The sequence below is a fragment of the Pseudonaja textilis genome, chromosome 1, assembly GCF_049901715.1.
Source record: "Pseudonaja textilis isolate UNSWEBS1 chromosome 1, rPseTex1.2, whole genome shotgun sequence".
Lineage (NCBI taxonomy): Eukaryota > Metazoa > Chordata > Lepidosauria > Squamata > Elapidae > Pseudonaja > Pseudonaja textilis.
Genome location: NC_141990.1, coordinates 83,399,507 through 83,414,021, shown reverse-complemented (window position 1 = coordinate 83,414,021; position 14,515 = coordinate 83,399,507). Strand labels below are relative to the sequence as shown.

Sequence of the window (14,515 nt, the reverse complement as noted above, 5' to 3'; positions counted from 1 at the left end):
AATCACAGCAGGGATATTTAAATAAGGACTTACTGGTAAGAAGTAAAAAAGACTTTATAATAAAGAAAATGTTTGTGATAGTTTTAATGAATATAGACAAGAAAAAAGATGGACATTCTATTAATTACATTATTACATAATGTTAATTAATTACAGTGTTGGATATTAATATTACAAACATTTAATTATCTGACTTTTTTCAAAATTAAATACAACATTGGAAATGAAATGAAAAAAATGAAGGAAGAGTATATACCAAGGAATTTGTTTAGAATAAAGATTTTGATCTTAAACTAAATTGCTTGAGATTAAAATCTCTATTATATTTCCAGATGATTACATTGAGACAGATGCTATTACTTCAAGAACATTTTTATCAACTTGTACCACTTGAGTTTTGAATTTGTACTCTGAATTGGATTATAGCTCAATCCAACAAATACACTGGAAGTTCATTTATGTTGTTTTAACTTTATCAAGATAATTGAAACATCAAGAGTTTCCCTATATATACTTCCTAGTCCATTAGCACCATCATATTTTCTTTTTCAGAAACATAGGCTTAATCTGAGGGGAAAAAATCTATATTTTTGTTTCTTATTCATATAGGTGAATCTACAGAAAAAGTAAGCAGTGAAGTAGGTCAGATACCAGACCAAGCAGATGCTACTTTCAACAACCAAGTAGTAAATAAATCTCTTGAAGAAATGGAACTTGAAAAGACCATTAATTCCAAGGAAATATGGATGGACTATGAAGATTTCTGTATTTGCTTTCAGTAAGAAGCAGTGAGGGTTTTTTTTTTTAGTTGTAACCCTATATTTCTGAAAACATAATGTGTCTTGTATTGTAAACATTGTTTTGAATATAGCAAATAAGTTGCATTTAGACCCAAACAAGAAGGCAAGCAGTTGCCAAGGTTACATGCACAATCATTGGAGTTCTTTTTGAAAGGGACAGCATGAGAACTATACAGAAATTATTCTTTGTGTCAAGATCTCCCGTTTCTATGGTTCTGTATTCTCCAGAATTTTATCAATTGATTTTAATTGAGAACCAGAACTAAAGAATTCACAGCTGCATAAGACTATATGTACAGTCTTACATATAAAGGCTGTAAATAATTTCTGTCAATCAATAGTAATATTTTTCAGTTTGGGCTCTACAAAATACTGGGAATGAATTTTTACTATTACTATTAATCTGTCTTCTTTTTTAACTGAAAAGTTAAGAATATTTTTAAATTTAGTAAAGATTGACATTTCTTGAGGGATTTGTATATTACCTATGCTAAAATAATCATATTCATTTTCCTTAGGAATTTATATGTTTTCCACAAACCAAGTACGTATGCCTATAACTATCAGAAATCAGATTTTAGGGTAAGTGTATTGACAATATAATTTATTTATATCTCAGTATGTTTCAGTTTCTATTGATGAAACATATTTATCAAATAAAGTTTATTTATGTATCCAATACCATACTTTGAAATATAACAAAAATGCTACCAATTATAAGTTGCTACAACATTTGATGATAGAATTTAAGCAGAAAGATCTTTTCTCCTTGCAGATGGTAGATGATCGAGTCTTGTATTATATGTGTGTGGACAGCTTGAAGCCTACTGATATTCTAGTTAGCTTTTCTGCATTAGTACATTGGGGAGAGACTGGAGGTAAGATTAATACAAAGCACAAGAATAAGATTAATATTGTTCTCTTGGATTTTTTCTAAGAGATATTCAGAAATAGAAGTAAACCAGCTAAATCAATAATATTCACCTTGTATGCATTTTTCCTTATTTATAGTATTCTGTGAAAATTACCTTGTAAATATTTTTAGATCAGGAATATTCAGTTGAAATACACATGTAACTATATTCCATTTTGTAGCTTTTATTATTTATTATTGTAGCATGCTCATTATAAAAATGAAGAATGGTTAATAACATAAAACAACCAAAAATAAAATATTAGTAAAATAATTAAAATCAAGAGAAGAGATACAGGGAAAATCCCTACTATTGTACTATGACTTGCTTGTAATTTTGCAGAAATGTTCAGTGAAACAGGCCTATTAATATTGACTTATTCAGAGTCATATATATCCATACAACTGTCATTCAGTACACTTTGCAAAAAAAGACATTTCACATTAAGAGTTCCAAAGACCCTCCAATTATATTAATGCATGAAGGGAATTATACTTAATGTTGACAGAAGACAATCCATTGCAAGTGTTTGTATGCTAATATGCAATTAAAATATTACATAGTCTACCATGTTTTGTAACTGAGAATCTGCAACCTGAATTCAAAGTATGACAATTCAACTTTATAAGGACAACCACTACCAAAATGTGGTCAACTTCACGTTGTCCATCCTTTTCACAATCATGTTGGTTTGTTTGTGTTTGATTTATGTAACTGTCCATATCATACATATAACTCTAGGTGGTTTACAATAGACAAAATAAAGAGTAAAAATACATGGCAGCCAAGCATCATATAACAACCATCAACAAAGCCAAGAGACTGGCCACATCATATATTGGGGATCCCAGTATGAATAGAAGACCAAGTTTTGAGGGTCTTATGTAAGGCCAACAGGATTGGGGCTAGACTAATCTCATATGGAATGATGAAGGTAACTTCTAGCACCCCAAATTATCCTTAGAAACACATTGGAAACAAATGTATCACATGGGCTCAGTAACTGATGCCATTTGCTACCCACACACTACCTTTCCAAAATCTTGCCATATGTAGTAGTTTTTCATGCTCTTCATTCTAATCACAATGTGTCCCCCCCCCCAATTGAATTTCTTTTGTTAATTGTTTCAAAGAAGCAGTTGGATTTTATTAGTGTACAATTTACTTATTATTTTAGTCTCTGGTACTCTTAGTAATTCTCTCTAGATTAATTGGAAGGTGCTTTTCTTTCTTCCCCATTCTTACATGTTTTCTTCTTCTGTCCAAGTCTGATTTTTGCAGGTTGCCTGAAGAAGAGCCTGCAGTTTTCTTGGCAAGGTTTTTTTAAAGAAAAGTTTGCCACTGCCTCCTTCTGAATGCTGAAAGATAGTGACTGACTCAAGGCCACCCAGCTGGCTTTGTGCCTAAGGCAGAATTAGAACGCATGGTGTCCCAGTTTTTATCTTGACGCCTTAGCCACTACACCAAACTGGCTCTCTATTCTTATGTTACTAATAGAAAAAAAATCATGCCTTTAGAATCATAAAAATGTCCTTACCCTTCACCTTCTTATCTAAATCTATCATTCTCCTTTGCCTTAACATTAATCTTTTTCTTTCTCCAGCGCACTGTCCTACTTTACCCTTTCTTGAGCAAACAAAACTATTAACTACCCTTACTTGCCTTCTGCTCATTCACTAAGCACAATGATTGAAATTACCTTTGTCTTCTTAATATTTAACATTAATGTAGATATTGCTAGATCAATTAAACAATAAAACAAGATATTCCTTCAATAGTGGCTCCATCAATGATCAGATTTCTTTTATTTTTTAATTTTATTTAAGCTTTTAAGCAAATAAGACAAAATAAGTAGACTAATAGACATTAAGCAGGGGAAAAGAAAAAGAAATCAAGGAAAAAGTATAAGAAAAAAAATTAGGAAAAGAAAGAGAAAACCGTAAAGAAGCAGCTTCTGATATTCTTCTCAGCAGTTATAACTACAAATATATTTAACCTCTCTCTCTATTGTTCCATAATATTATTCTTCTTTATATCTATCCTTCAAAGCCATAAGTCACAAATTCTTTTTTTTTTCTTTTTTCATTTTTACACAAAATGTCCACAACAGGCTTCCAGTCAACAACAATGTAGATAATATCTTTTCTCTAATCAAAGAAGTTAATTTATCCATTTCAGCAAACCATTCATCAATGGTTCATCTTCATCAACCATTCTTACACAGTGAGTAGTGTTGAAACTTTCCATCTTTGTGCATATAATAACCTTGCTGCTGTGATCATATATTCGAATAATCTTCCATGGCTTTTTTTCTAACTGCTTGTCAATTAATCTTCAAAAGAACAGTTCTGGCTTCAATGATCAGATTTGTTTTAAGTTTGGTCTGATACCATCACATCTAAATTTACTTGAAAAACTTGATACTTGTGCCCAATATCTAGAGGAGTGCCTTCCAACCAAGAAGATGCGTCATTTGGTAAACACCAAACGTGTCTAACTATTTCAGCCATGCCCATACAGCAACACAGAAATGTCTTCCTATTGCCTTCACCTAAATGAAGTTTCCTTTACATCTGCAGAGCAAGAAAAAATAAATGCCAACAGTTTTTAGCTATGTCCTTTGTCTACTTTATCCTTAAAACCAGACTTCTCAGATTTTCTATCCTGGCTCAGAGGAATCTAGTGTTACCATAACAATCTGTACACACTGTCCCTCTTATTCAATTCAAAATAGTTGGTGTTGATTTCTGTTCATTTTTTTATTCATAGCCAAGTATAAAAATCCATTTTTGATGTCAAGGTTCCGTTCTGATTCAAGTAGAGCCCATTGTTCTTGTACAGATGTGAATGTTTACAAAATGTTTTGCTGTACCTAATGAATTAAACTGTTCATGCCTATTCCAGAATCCCAGGCATATATTGAAAGCCATTGATTTTACTGTCTAGATCAGGAGTGTCAAACTCGATTTAATCGAGAGCTGCATCAGGGTTGTATTTAACCTCCAGGGGGCGGGGCAGGCAGGGCCAGCTTGACATTACTCTTGTTGCGGGTGTGTGTGTGCCTGTGGTAGCCTGAGCATTCTGTCAGCAAAAACAGGCTCCCAAGATCCATTTTTGGCCACAACGGCCTCTTGCATCCCTCTGTCAGTGAAAATGAAGGTTGGGGGGGACTGCTCTGTTTTCACCGGCAGAGGGACTGCAGGAGGCTGTCACAGCCAAAGAGTTTGGGAGGGATGCGCATGGCCCTCCTGAGCTCCGTTTTCACTAGCAGAGGCACCATGGGCCAGTCCTTCACTGTTTCCAGGGGGGCCCCTCAGACTAGATCTAAGCATGGATCCAGCTCCCAGGCCTTGAGTTTGATACCCCTGGCCTAGATGAAGCAGAAAGCATTTCAAAGAAAGTCACACTGGCTTTCAGTTTTCTTTGGAGAAATTTAAAGTTGGCATGCAGGAATTCATGACTAAATTCTCCTATGTCACAATATGCAGAGTAATCATTAAATATGTATCAACATGCAGACTATGTAAGTAGTGTGTGAATGTAGGCAGCATATGCACCAGGCAGGCAAATTACCATGTAGTCTATGAGTACTTCGGTAAATGAAATGATTAATTCATTTAGTTCTTACTGCAAGAAGATTCCTATTCATCATACTAGAGATGCATCGCATCATTTTTCTTTTCTTTGGTGTAATATCCACCTCTAACATAAAATATCATTTTCTGTGAATTAAAAAGGAGCTGTCATCTTGGCAATGGGAAGCTGTTATATTCCTCAAGACTTCATTTGCAAACTTTTCTATCTGAAAAATTGGATTCTCTGTGTTAGCAAACTTTGCTGTAGGGAAGAAATTTGATGGAAATACAACCAGTGGCATCATGTGTTCATCTGCAAATGCTATCTGATGGTTTTATGGTTTCCATTCTGCAGACTCCAAACAACATTTAGCTATGTTTTGCTTCTGTTTTCCATAATAGCTTGAATACATTTTACTGCTTTCTAATTCCTGTTTTCAAATCTGATTAACTGACTTTGCCCAAACCAATGAATGTTCTCTTATTTTTCTACCACATTTAAACCTTCCTTAGAAAAATTACTTAATAATACATAAAGATTACTTAATAACACATTTAGCAAAATAACTGGGTTATAAAGCAGATATAAGTAGAAGTTGAATGCACCCAACAAAATACACTTTAATAAAATGGTCAAAGTCAAGGCTGTCTGTCATCATCAGAATATTTAGGATTGTTGGAAATTTCAAGATAATTAACAACTTCTGAATTGTAATGTCAACATAATCACTGTCACTGCAATCCCATATCAACCTACTTTGGTATATACTGTACTTCTAATGCATTCATACAGAAATGTGTACATGCACACACATACACACACAAACACAGAATAACAGGACAATAACAGAATAACAGGACAGTTGAAAGGGACCTTGGAGGTCTTCTAGTCCAACCCCCTACAGGAGACCCTATGCCATTCCAAATAAATATAATATCAAACACAGTAGAAATCTATTCTCAAACAAATTGTTTCTGGGGTATACTGGTGGGCTGTATGAAGAAAAACTTTCAAAAGCATATATAGAAATAAAAGAGCACTTGCAAAAAGTAAATTTGCTCCCTTTTGTGTCTGTGTCTAAGTTAAAATCTTTAACTGTGACTGCATGGGATTTAATGTGTCTCTCGGAATATTTGCATGGGATAACCAAATTGGAAGTGACTACAAGGTCATTTAAGGACCCCCCACCCCACCCCCCATAAAGCAAGTGTCTCTGTATCATTCAATTGAAAATGGAAATTTCATTGAACAAGGAGGGAAAGGGGACATAGAAATATTACTGGCATTTTCATTATTTGAATTACACAGTATTTGTTCAAAGTGAGAAGAAATAGAAGAAAGTATGTTTGGTCCCAATCTTATTCTTAGTTATGGCACAATATGTTTCTTTTAAATTCAGTGGGATTAATTGGTAGTAATGTATAAGATTATATTGGATTACCCTTTTTTTAACTGAATACAGTTCTGAATCCATGGCATATCCTGGTATGATGCCTAAGTAAATTCAAAGCACAATAAATGATGAGCCTTTTTTTACTTATTCAGCTTATTCAGTACAAAGATTATTTGCTGGAATATATAAACTAAATTTCCCTGATATTTAAATACAACAAATTTTGTGCTGGTTTTTATTTAATTTATAAAAAGAGGTATGTTTATATCGTATTTATAAATATATGTCCTGTTTTCTACTTTTCTAGCACTTGTACAGAAAGAAAACCAAATTGTTCCCATGGGGTTTCTCATGGTTGAAAGTTTCTCATGGAAACATTTATCTCCAGGGCAGTTAATCCTGAAGATCCACACATATGCTACTAAAGCTGCTGTAATAAGTCTTCCTGCTGGGTATGTGCTGGTTTCTTTTTATGTCACTCATTAAAGAACAGAAATATTATTCTGAATAAGATCAAAGGTTTGACTGTTCCTATGGTAGCAAGATAGGTGACAATTGAAAGGGAATCCACACAAAACAGAATCTGAATGCAATAACATCCTGCTGTTCTTGTTTTTTGCAGGTGAGATTGGAGGTATAAAAGCTCTGTAACAGGAGATAATATATTATATAGCTATCGTATATATGTTGTGCATTAGGAGGCATTGATTTGTTATCTCTGTAAACATGATTTTATATTTGTTTACCATGTGCATTTTATATGTTTATGCAACCTTTTGGACACATGCCTTGAGAATTCTTCATTTCCCTTCTTCTTTTCTGTTTTGATTGTATAAGCTTTGATGGATTATTTAAAAGGAAATCATACAAGAATTACACACTACCCTTTTTTCAATAACTTGAAAACCACAGCTTAGCAAGAAAGGTCAAGAAGAAAGATGGTTTAAGTTTTTTTTTGTTCCTCTTTCTACTTGTCTCTTTTTGTCCCTGTCTTCTTTCAGTCCAAAGCAGTGCTCAACTGGAGAAGCACCTCTTGGCAACTTGTAAAGAGAGTAAGAAAACAGAGAAAAATGCATTCAAGTTGTTAAGGGAATAAGCAGAGAAACTAAGAGCAATATAAATACTGAGAGAAGCTTCATTATGACTTGCAAAGTTTATGTAATGTTTATCTTCTTGACTGAAGAAGACTCAAAATACACCTGCTCAAATGCAAGTTATTTCTTCATTGGAGGAGAAAAGTGTATGCAGTTGAGGAGAGATGCATCTGGGAAGATAAAAAGTTCCCAGGCAAGACAGTTGACTCTCTCCAGGAGAAAGCAGAGAGAGTAAGAGAATACTAAACCAGAGGAGGGAAACTCTTTGACAGCGGCAACACCTGATTCCTGAAGAAGGTCACCAACTTAAGAAGCATTAAGATGAGAGACAGTAGAACTGAGAAACTGGTATCAAGCTCTTCCTTTCAGCTACTGAAAGGAAGCTTGATACCATAAAACATTGATAACATAAAACACTGTGGAAGATAAATGAGCTTCAATAGATTAAAGAAATCCAAAAGCTATCCTGAGAAAGAAGCGACATATCATGATTAAGTGATTCTCTGCTTAGTGGAACTGAGGTGGCTGTGCGCAAACCCAACATATCTGTCTAGAGAAAACATAAGTATTTAAAGAAAGAAAATTTACCAAAGATTACAGAGAAGCAAAGACAAATTATGAATGGACCTGTAACAATAAGGGATGTTTCCAAAGCTATAAAAAGGATTAAACTAAGAAAGTGGCTGGAGCACATGGATTATCTGGACCTTATTATAAAAGTTTTGAGGATGAATTTTTATTACCTTTACAAAGCATGATGAACTCTATCTTACAGGCACAAAAGATGACAGAGAGTTTGAAAGAGGCCAATATAGTATTAATATATAAAGAAGGACAAAATTTGACTTACTAAATCATGACTACAAGTTGTTCACAATGATTCTTGCTAAGTAATCTTGCTAAACTAGTTTTGCAAGAATTTATTCATGAGGATCAGTGTGAGTTTTTACTTAAAAGACAGTTAAAGAAGAATGTTAGAAATGTTTTGGATATTTTGGAACAATATAATAAAAATAATCTGCATACGTTTTCTTAAATGCATAGAAGACCTTTGATAATTTGAAGTGGGCTTTTTTTGCTCAAAGTTCTTGAATATATGATTTTTGGCAAGAACTTTCTAAAATGGGAAAGATTAATTTCTACTTCACAGAAAGTAGAAATAATTATTAAGGAAGATTTAAGAAAACCCTGTAAAATAGTGAAAAACAAGATGTTAAGATTGTGGGAGTAAAGATTAAAAAATAAACTTATATGTTAAGAACTTTTGCCAATAACGAAGAATTTGGTGAATTAAGCAGATTTGAGGAATAATAAATAGAAGATGAAGATGTTAACAAAAATATATGAAAATACAAGATTAAACAGAATTGATAAATAAAATGGGTGCTGGGATTTGAGAAGAAGATAAAATATAATATGAATTGTCTGTTATTTCAAAATAACTCTATTAAGATGTGAAATTAAGTTTAAAAAGACATCTTAAGATGGGAGAAACTACCATCATCATTGCTGAGAAGAATTTCTGTGATAGAAATGAATGTCCTGCCTAGAATGACGTTTTTATTTCAAAAAATATGTGATTTGATAACCGATGCTCCATTTAAGCAGTAGCAAAAGGATATATCTAAATTGGTGTGACAGGGAAAAAACATGAGTTAAATATAAAACGTTGCAACATGCAAAGTAAAGAGGAGGATTGGATTTACCTGCTTTGAAATGATGTTTTGCATCTTGCTGTTTGGTTTGGATAAAAGAGTAACATTGCTTTTAGAGTGAAATCTCTTGGAATGAGAACAACATGACCTAAGATTTGGGTGGCATGGATATTTGTGGTACAATAAACTCAAGGTTAACAAGGATTTTAAAGAACATTATGTTACATGTACCACATGAAAAATATAGATATCAAGCATGGTGTACCCCAAAACACCGTTATGACCCTTAGCCGTAAAGCATTTTATAGATGGGAAATATTTTTTGTCAAGGAGGATGTAAAGCCAAAAGAATAATTGGTGGTGGAGGGTTATAGTTGCCAATGGTTCTCTTATTCATAATTATTAGAAAGATTTAAAAAGATAAAATAATGATTTGAAAATTATAAAACTGAGTTTGAAATAGACTTGTGCACAAATGATAAATGTGTAACTGCGAAAATGTATAAACTTTTATTGAAATTTGAAACAGAACAAGTGAAAGAATTTATGATAAAGTGGACTATAACTGATTATGCAGATGAAACAATAAGAAAATATGAAAGGATTGAAATTTATAATATGTTATAATTGTAAAGAGACTTTTTACAAAAGGATGTATCATTGGTATATGTCACTAGAGAAATTGTCTACAATGTATAAAAGCACTTCAAATTTATATTTGAAATATGGCTAACAAGAAAAGCTATTTATCATGTTTGGTGGAAATGTAAGAAAGTTAGAAAATGCTGGATTCAAATACTGATTCAGAGGACGTTAAAGATTAATATACAATTGAGACCAAAGGTTTTTCTTTAGGGATTGATGAACAAACAGTTGGAAAAATGTTATGGAACTTGGTTTTGTATATGATAACTATAGCAAAATTTTTGCTTGCACAAAGATGGAAAGATTTATTTAATAAAACACTATTTGTCTTAGCTCCTAGATTACTTTAGTACTTGCCTTTTCCAACCAAATTCAATTGACTAAGAATGTGCATTTAAAAAAAACTACTTGGAGTTTTCCACTTTTGTTAAGTGAGGGTGGCTGAGGCCTAGAAATATGATGATATATGAAATAAATAATTTCAGTACACCGTTATACTAGTCCTGGTTGGTTGGTTGGTTAAGTGCTGTGATGAAGAGGTACTTTGCTTAGCCCAATTTATAAATTGATAAAAGAATTGAGATTTGTACCAGGAATTGATTTGGTTTGCTTTTCTGAGCTATTATTAGAAGTAATTCCAATTGTGTTCCATTAAATTGATCCTTTTAAATGTATGCTTAAATTACAGCCTCAGTCACTAATCTACAGTACCTGGTTATAGTTAAACAATCTTGTAAGATACAACACTGTAAATTTTTAAAAAATGAGAAGAAGAAAAGAGCATCTTGCTTAAACTATAGTGCACACGATTTGAATCCATCTCACTATGTTAGCTACTGCAGTAAAGTACCAGAATGATTTTGGATTAGGCATTATATCTACATTGCTATGCATATGTATTTTGCAACTTAACCAATATTTTTGTAGGTTAAATGAAATGCAGACTTCGATGCATTGCTTATTTCAGTCCATAAATTTTTATATTCACTTTTTTCTATTATGTGTGAATGTTATATTTGGAAAATTTAATTACTTTCATGTGTTGCTTTTTTAAATATAGCCGCCACGTGTTACTTTTTACTGCAAGCTCTCCCATAGGACACAATATCCATCTCTGTAGTATGGTGCCATGTGTATTTGGTGAAGAGGATATAGTTCTACCAAATCTTGAAAAGGTATTTGTTACCATAGTAACTGGATTTGTGTTCTCATTGACTATTATTTACTTTATAGTGGGTTTTTTGTTTCCTTTTTCACTTCATTTTATTTACAGTCTCTATTTTTATTTTATACTTGGCTTTGAAAAATAAAGCAGCCAGAACTTGCTTGAAAATATTGGCTTTTAGTGGCATTGCATCCTAGGGTCACCATAGGCCAATGCAATCAATGGAATGATTATATTAATCATTAACTTTAGATATGACATGCAGCCTTTTCCTGATGAGATTAGATAACACATCATATCCATGGTGTCCAGACCTGATGACACTTATACCATGTGGGTTTTGCTGGTGTCACTGATTAGAGGTATTGATAAGCATTATAAGTTAGTATATACTACATCCACTTATACATTTGGCAAATGAATATACTTTAAATAGTTCTTAGATATTGGCAGTTGAAATAGTTCTTTCTCTCCCCCCAGGAAAGCTATCGTTTTATGGAACAAGCTGCTGCTATAATGAAAGCCATTGGAAATGTATTAATTAATTATGGGAATGCAGAAAACCTTCCCAAAGCTATGAAAGCCTTGGAATTAACACATTGCCCCCCTGATCTTTATGGCACAGGAATAGCGAGAGAACATTCTAAGGTAAAAAAACAAAGCAAAAACAGAAGAAGACTAACTTGTACAGGTAGTCCTAGACTTACAATAGTTCATTTAGTGACTGTTCCAAGTTACCACATCACTGAAAAAAGTGACTTATGATTGCTTTTCCCTCATAAGGCCATTGCAGCATCCCCATAGTCAAGTGATCAAAATTTGGATGTTTGGCAACTGTCGTATATTTATGATAGTTGCAGTGTCCTGAGATAAATAAATACATAAAATGTGAATCCCTTTTGCGACTTTCTGACAAGCACAGTCAGTGGGGAAGCCAGATTCACTTAAACAACGGTGTTACTGACTTCAAAACTGCAGTCATACACTTAACAAGTGTGGCAAGAATGGTTATAAAATGGGGCAAAATTCAGTTAGCAACTTTCTCACTTGGCAACAGAAATTTTGGATTCAATTGTGGTCATAAGTTCAGGACTATTTATATATGCTCTATGGTTATTGTTTCTTAATAGGATCTGTCATCTAATTAATATGTTTAAGACAATATGATATTAATTCATAATAATTTGAAAAGTCTTGGCATTTTTCAATGCTGACAAAAAGCCTAGCCTAGATACCACTTACAAATCATCTAAGAGGATCTAAGTCAAGTTTATCATGTTTTCTATGTAATCCTGTCTTCGGAGGCTGTAGATCTGATCTTGGAATCCCATTCCCAATGATTCCACAGAATAGGAGTAGTAGTAGTAATAGTAGTAGTAGTATGGTAGCTCAACAACTCGAGTCCTAATCAAGGACCTAGGAACTGTTAAGGTAGCGTCGGAGGATATAAGCTGTTCCAAGTAGCGTGGTTTTTTTTGTAGAATCAGGGTATTCAAGTCTGATAAATTCAGAGTTTCCAAATAACAAGGTAGCCCTTTAGGTATTGCTCCAAGGGCTCCAATTACAATTGGGATAACACACGATTTCTTTTTCCAAAGTCGCTCAACTTCAGTTTATAAGTCCCGGGACTTTGTAATTTTTTTCTTGCTGCTTGTCTTCAATTCATGCTTGTCATTCATTCTTGCTGCTTGTCTTCAATTCAGTACCAGGTATTGCAATGTCAATGAACCAAACCTTTTTCTTTTCAAAACTTATTATTATTATTGTTGTTATTGTTATTGTTGTTATTGTTATTGTTGTTAATGTTATTGTTGTTAATGTTATTGTTATTATTGTTATTTTGCAGCTGTTGCTTCTCAAATGACAAGACTTTTTACAAGCAGGAAATCTGTCTTAACCCTAGATATGCTCCCAAAACACCACCTAGTTTTTACAAAGATCGTGTGAATTTTATTTTTTTATACCAATATATTATGATCAGATAAATATATTTGATGCTGTGAATAAATATTTTACAATATCTTCTGAACACAACTGGATGATGTCAAATCAAATCTCATCTAATAAAAAAATAACCCATTTATACAATCGTAATGAAAGCTAGTTCCCAAATGCACGTGTATAATATAATAATGGCCTGTTTACTTAGATACAAATTAATATGTCAAATGTATATGTGTACTTATTTTAAATAATTTTCTGTTGTTTATTTTTATATATTTAGGCTTTTAATAATGCTTTTTGGCATCTGATAAAACAAATATTAGGGAATGTTCCTTCAAATTATGAATTTGCTTACAGAAGTTTTACACTGGATTTTAAGCTCAGTGATGTTTCTCTTGAAGACACTGAATCCTCAGGTAAAATAACGTCTGAAGGAATTTATCAGGAATATTTGTCTTTAAATATTCAGTTGATAATAGAATTTGGGAGAAGATCAGTGAATATTGACAAACAAAAAGCACCATTGTTAAGCTTCATTAAAATGGTAAATGCCCTTTTTATCCCTCATACATCTGAAATGAGGTGGCTAATTAACTTGTCTTTATTATTAAGCCTATTTGAGGAATTTAAAGTGTTTAGTTTTTATTTTTTGGACATTTTTCATTCCTTGATAATAGAAGGCAATAGTGAGTCTGAAGAATTTGCCCAGAAACCATGCCAAGATAGTGAGAGTGAATGAAGAGTACTGCTAACTGTATTTCCTTCTTTGTGTATGCCGTTGATGATTGAAAGCCAGCGAAATGGCATTTTGAAGTTTGGACATAGCCTTCAATATGTGTTGGGCATGGCTTCATTTCACATAGCCCTACCTACTATTATATAAAGCTGACATCTAATATTGAAAACATAAACATATTGTGAATATATAAACTGATTTCAAGTTTTTAAGTAAAGCCTAAAATTATGGTCTTCATAATTTTTTTCCTAATTTTGGAGCTGCAGTCATTCCAACACCAATGCTACCAAATAATAACAATAAAGATTAAGAATTTTCCTTAGCTCTTCTTTCCTCTAGTGGTCTTTTGGATTTTTGCAATTACGATCTAGTGGCCCTAAACATTTGCAGATACTTAACAAAACCATTGAAAAACTTATAGTCATATATGTTTTGAAACTTTAATTGAATTTCTGTTTTAATTAATTCCTGACGGACAAAGAGAACAATGCCTGTCTTACCTACAATGAAATTCAATGTAGAGAAAAGTAAAGTCCTACACTTAGGCAAGAAAAATCAAAAGTACACATATAGACTGGGTGAAACCAGGCTCA

General features: G+C 32.9%; 1 protein-coding gene across 3 annotated transcripts in view; it reads left to right on the top strand.

Moving 5' to 3' along the window:
• Positions 1-14,515, top strand: part of ADGB (androglobin) — an 88,309-nt gene that overhangs the window by 33,931 nt on the left and 39,863 nt on the right. For all 3 annotated transcript variants that reach the window (XM_087939712.1, XM_087939707.1, XM_087939721.1), the window contains exons 15-21: positions 610-778; positions 1,319-1,382; positions 1,576-1,678; positions 6,991-7,135; positions 11,138-11,252; positions 11,723-11,890; positions 13,467-13,602. In XM_087939712.1, the coding sequence (XP_087795838.1) occupies positions 610-778; positions 1,319-1,382; positions 1,576-1,678; positions 6,991-7,135; positions 11,138-11,252; positions 11,723-11,890; positions 13,467-13,602 (900 nt within the window). The remainder of the gene's footprint in view (positions 1-609; positions 779-1,318; positions 1,383-1,575; positions 1,679-6,990; positions 7,136-11,137; positions 11,253-11,722; positions 11,891-13,466; positions 13,603-14,515) is intronic.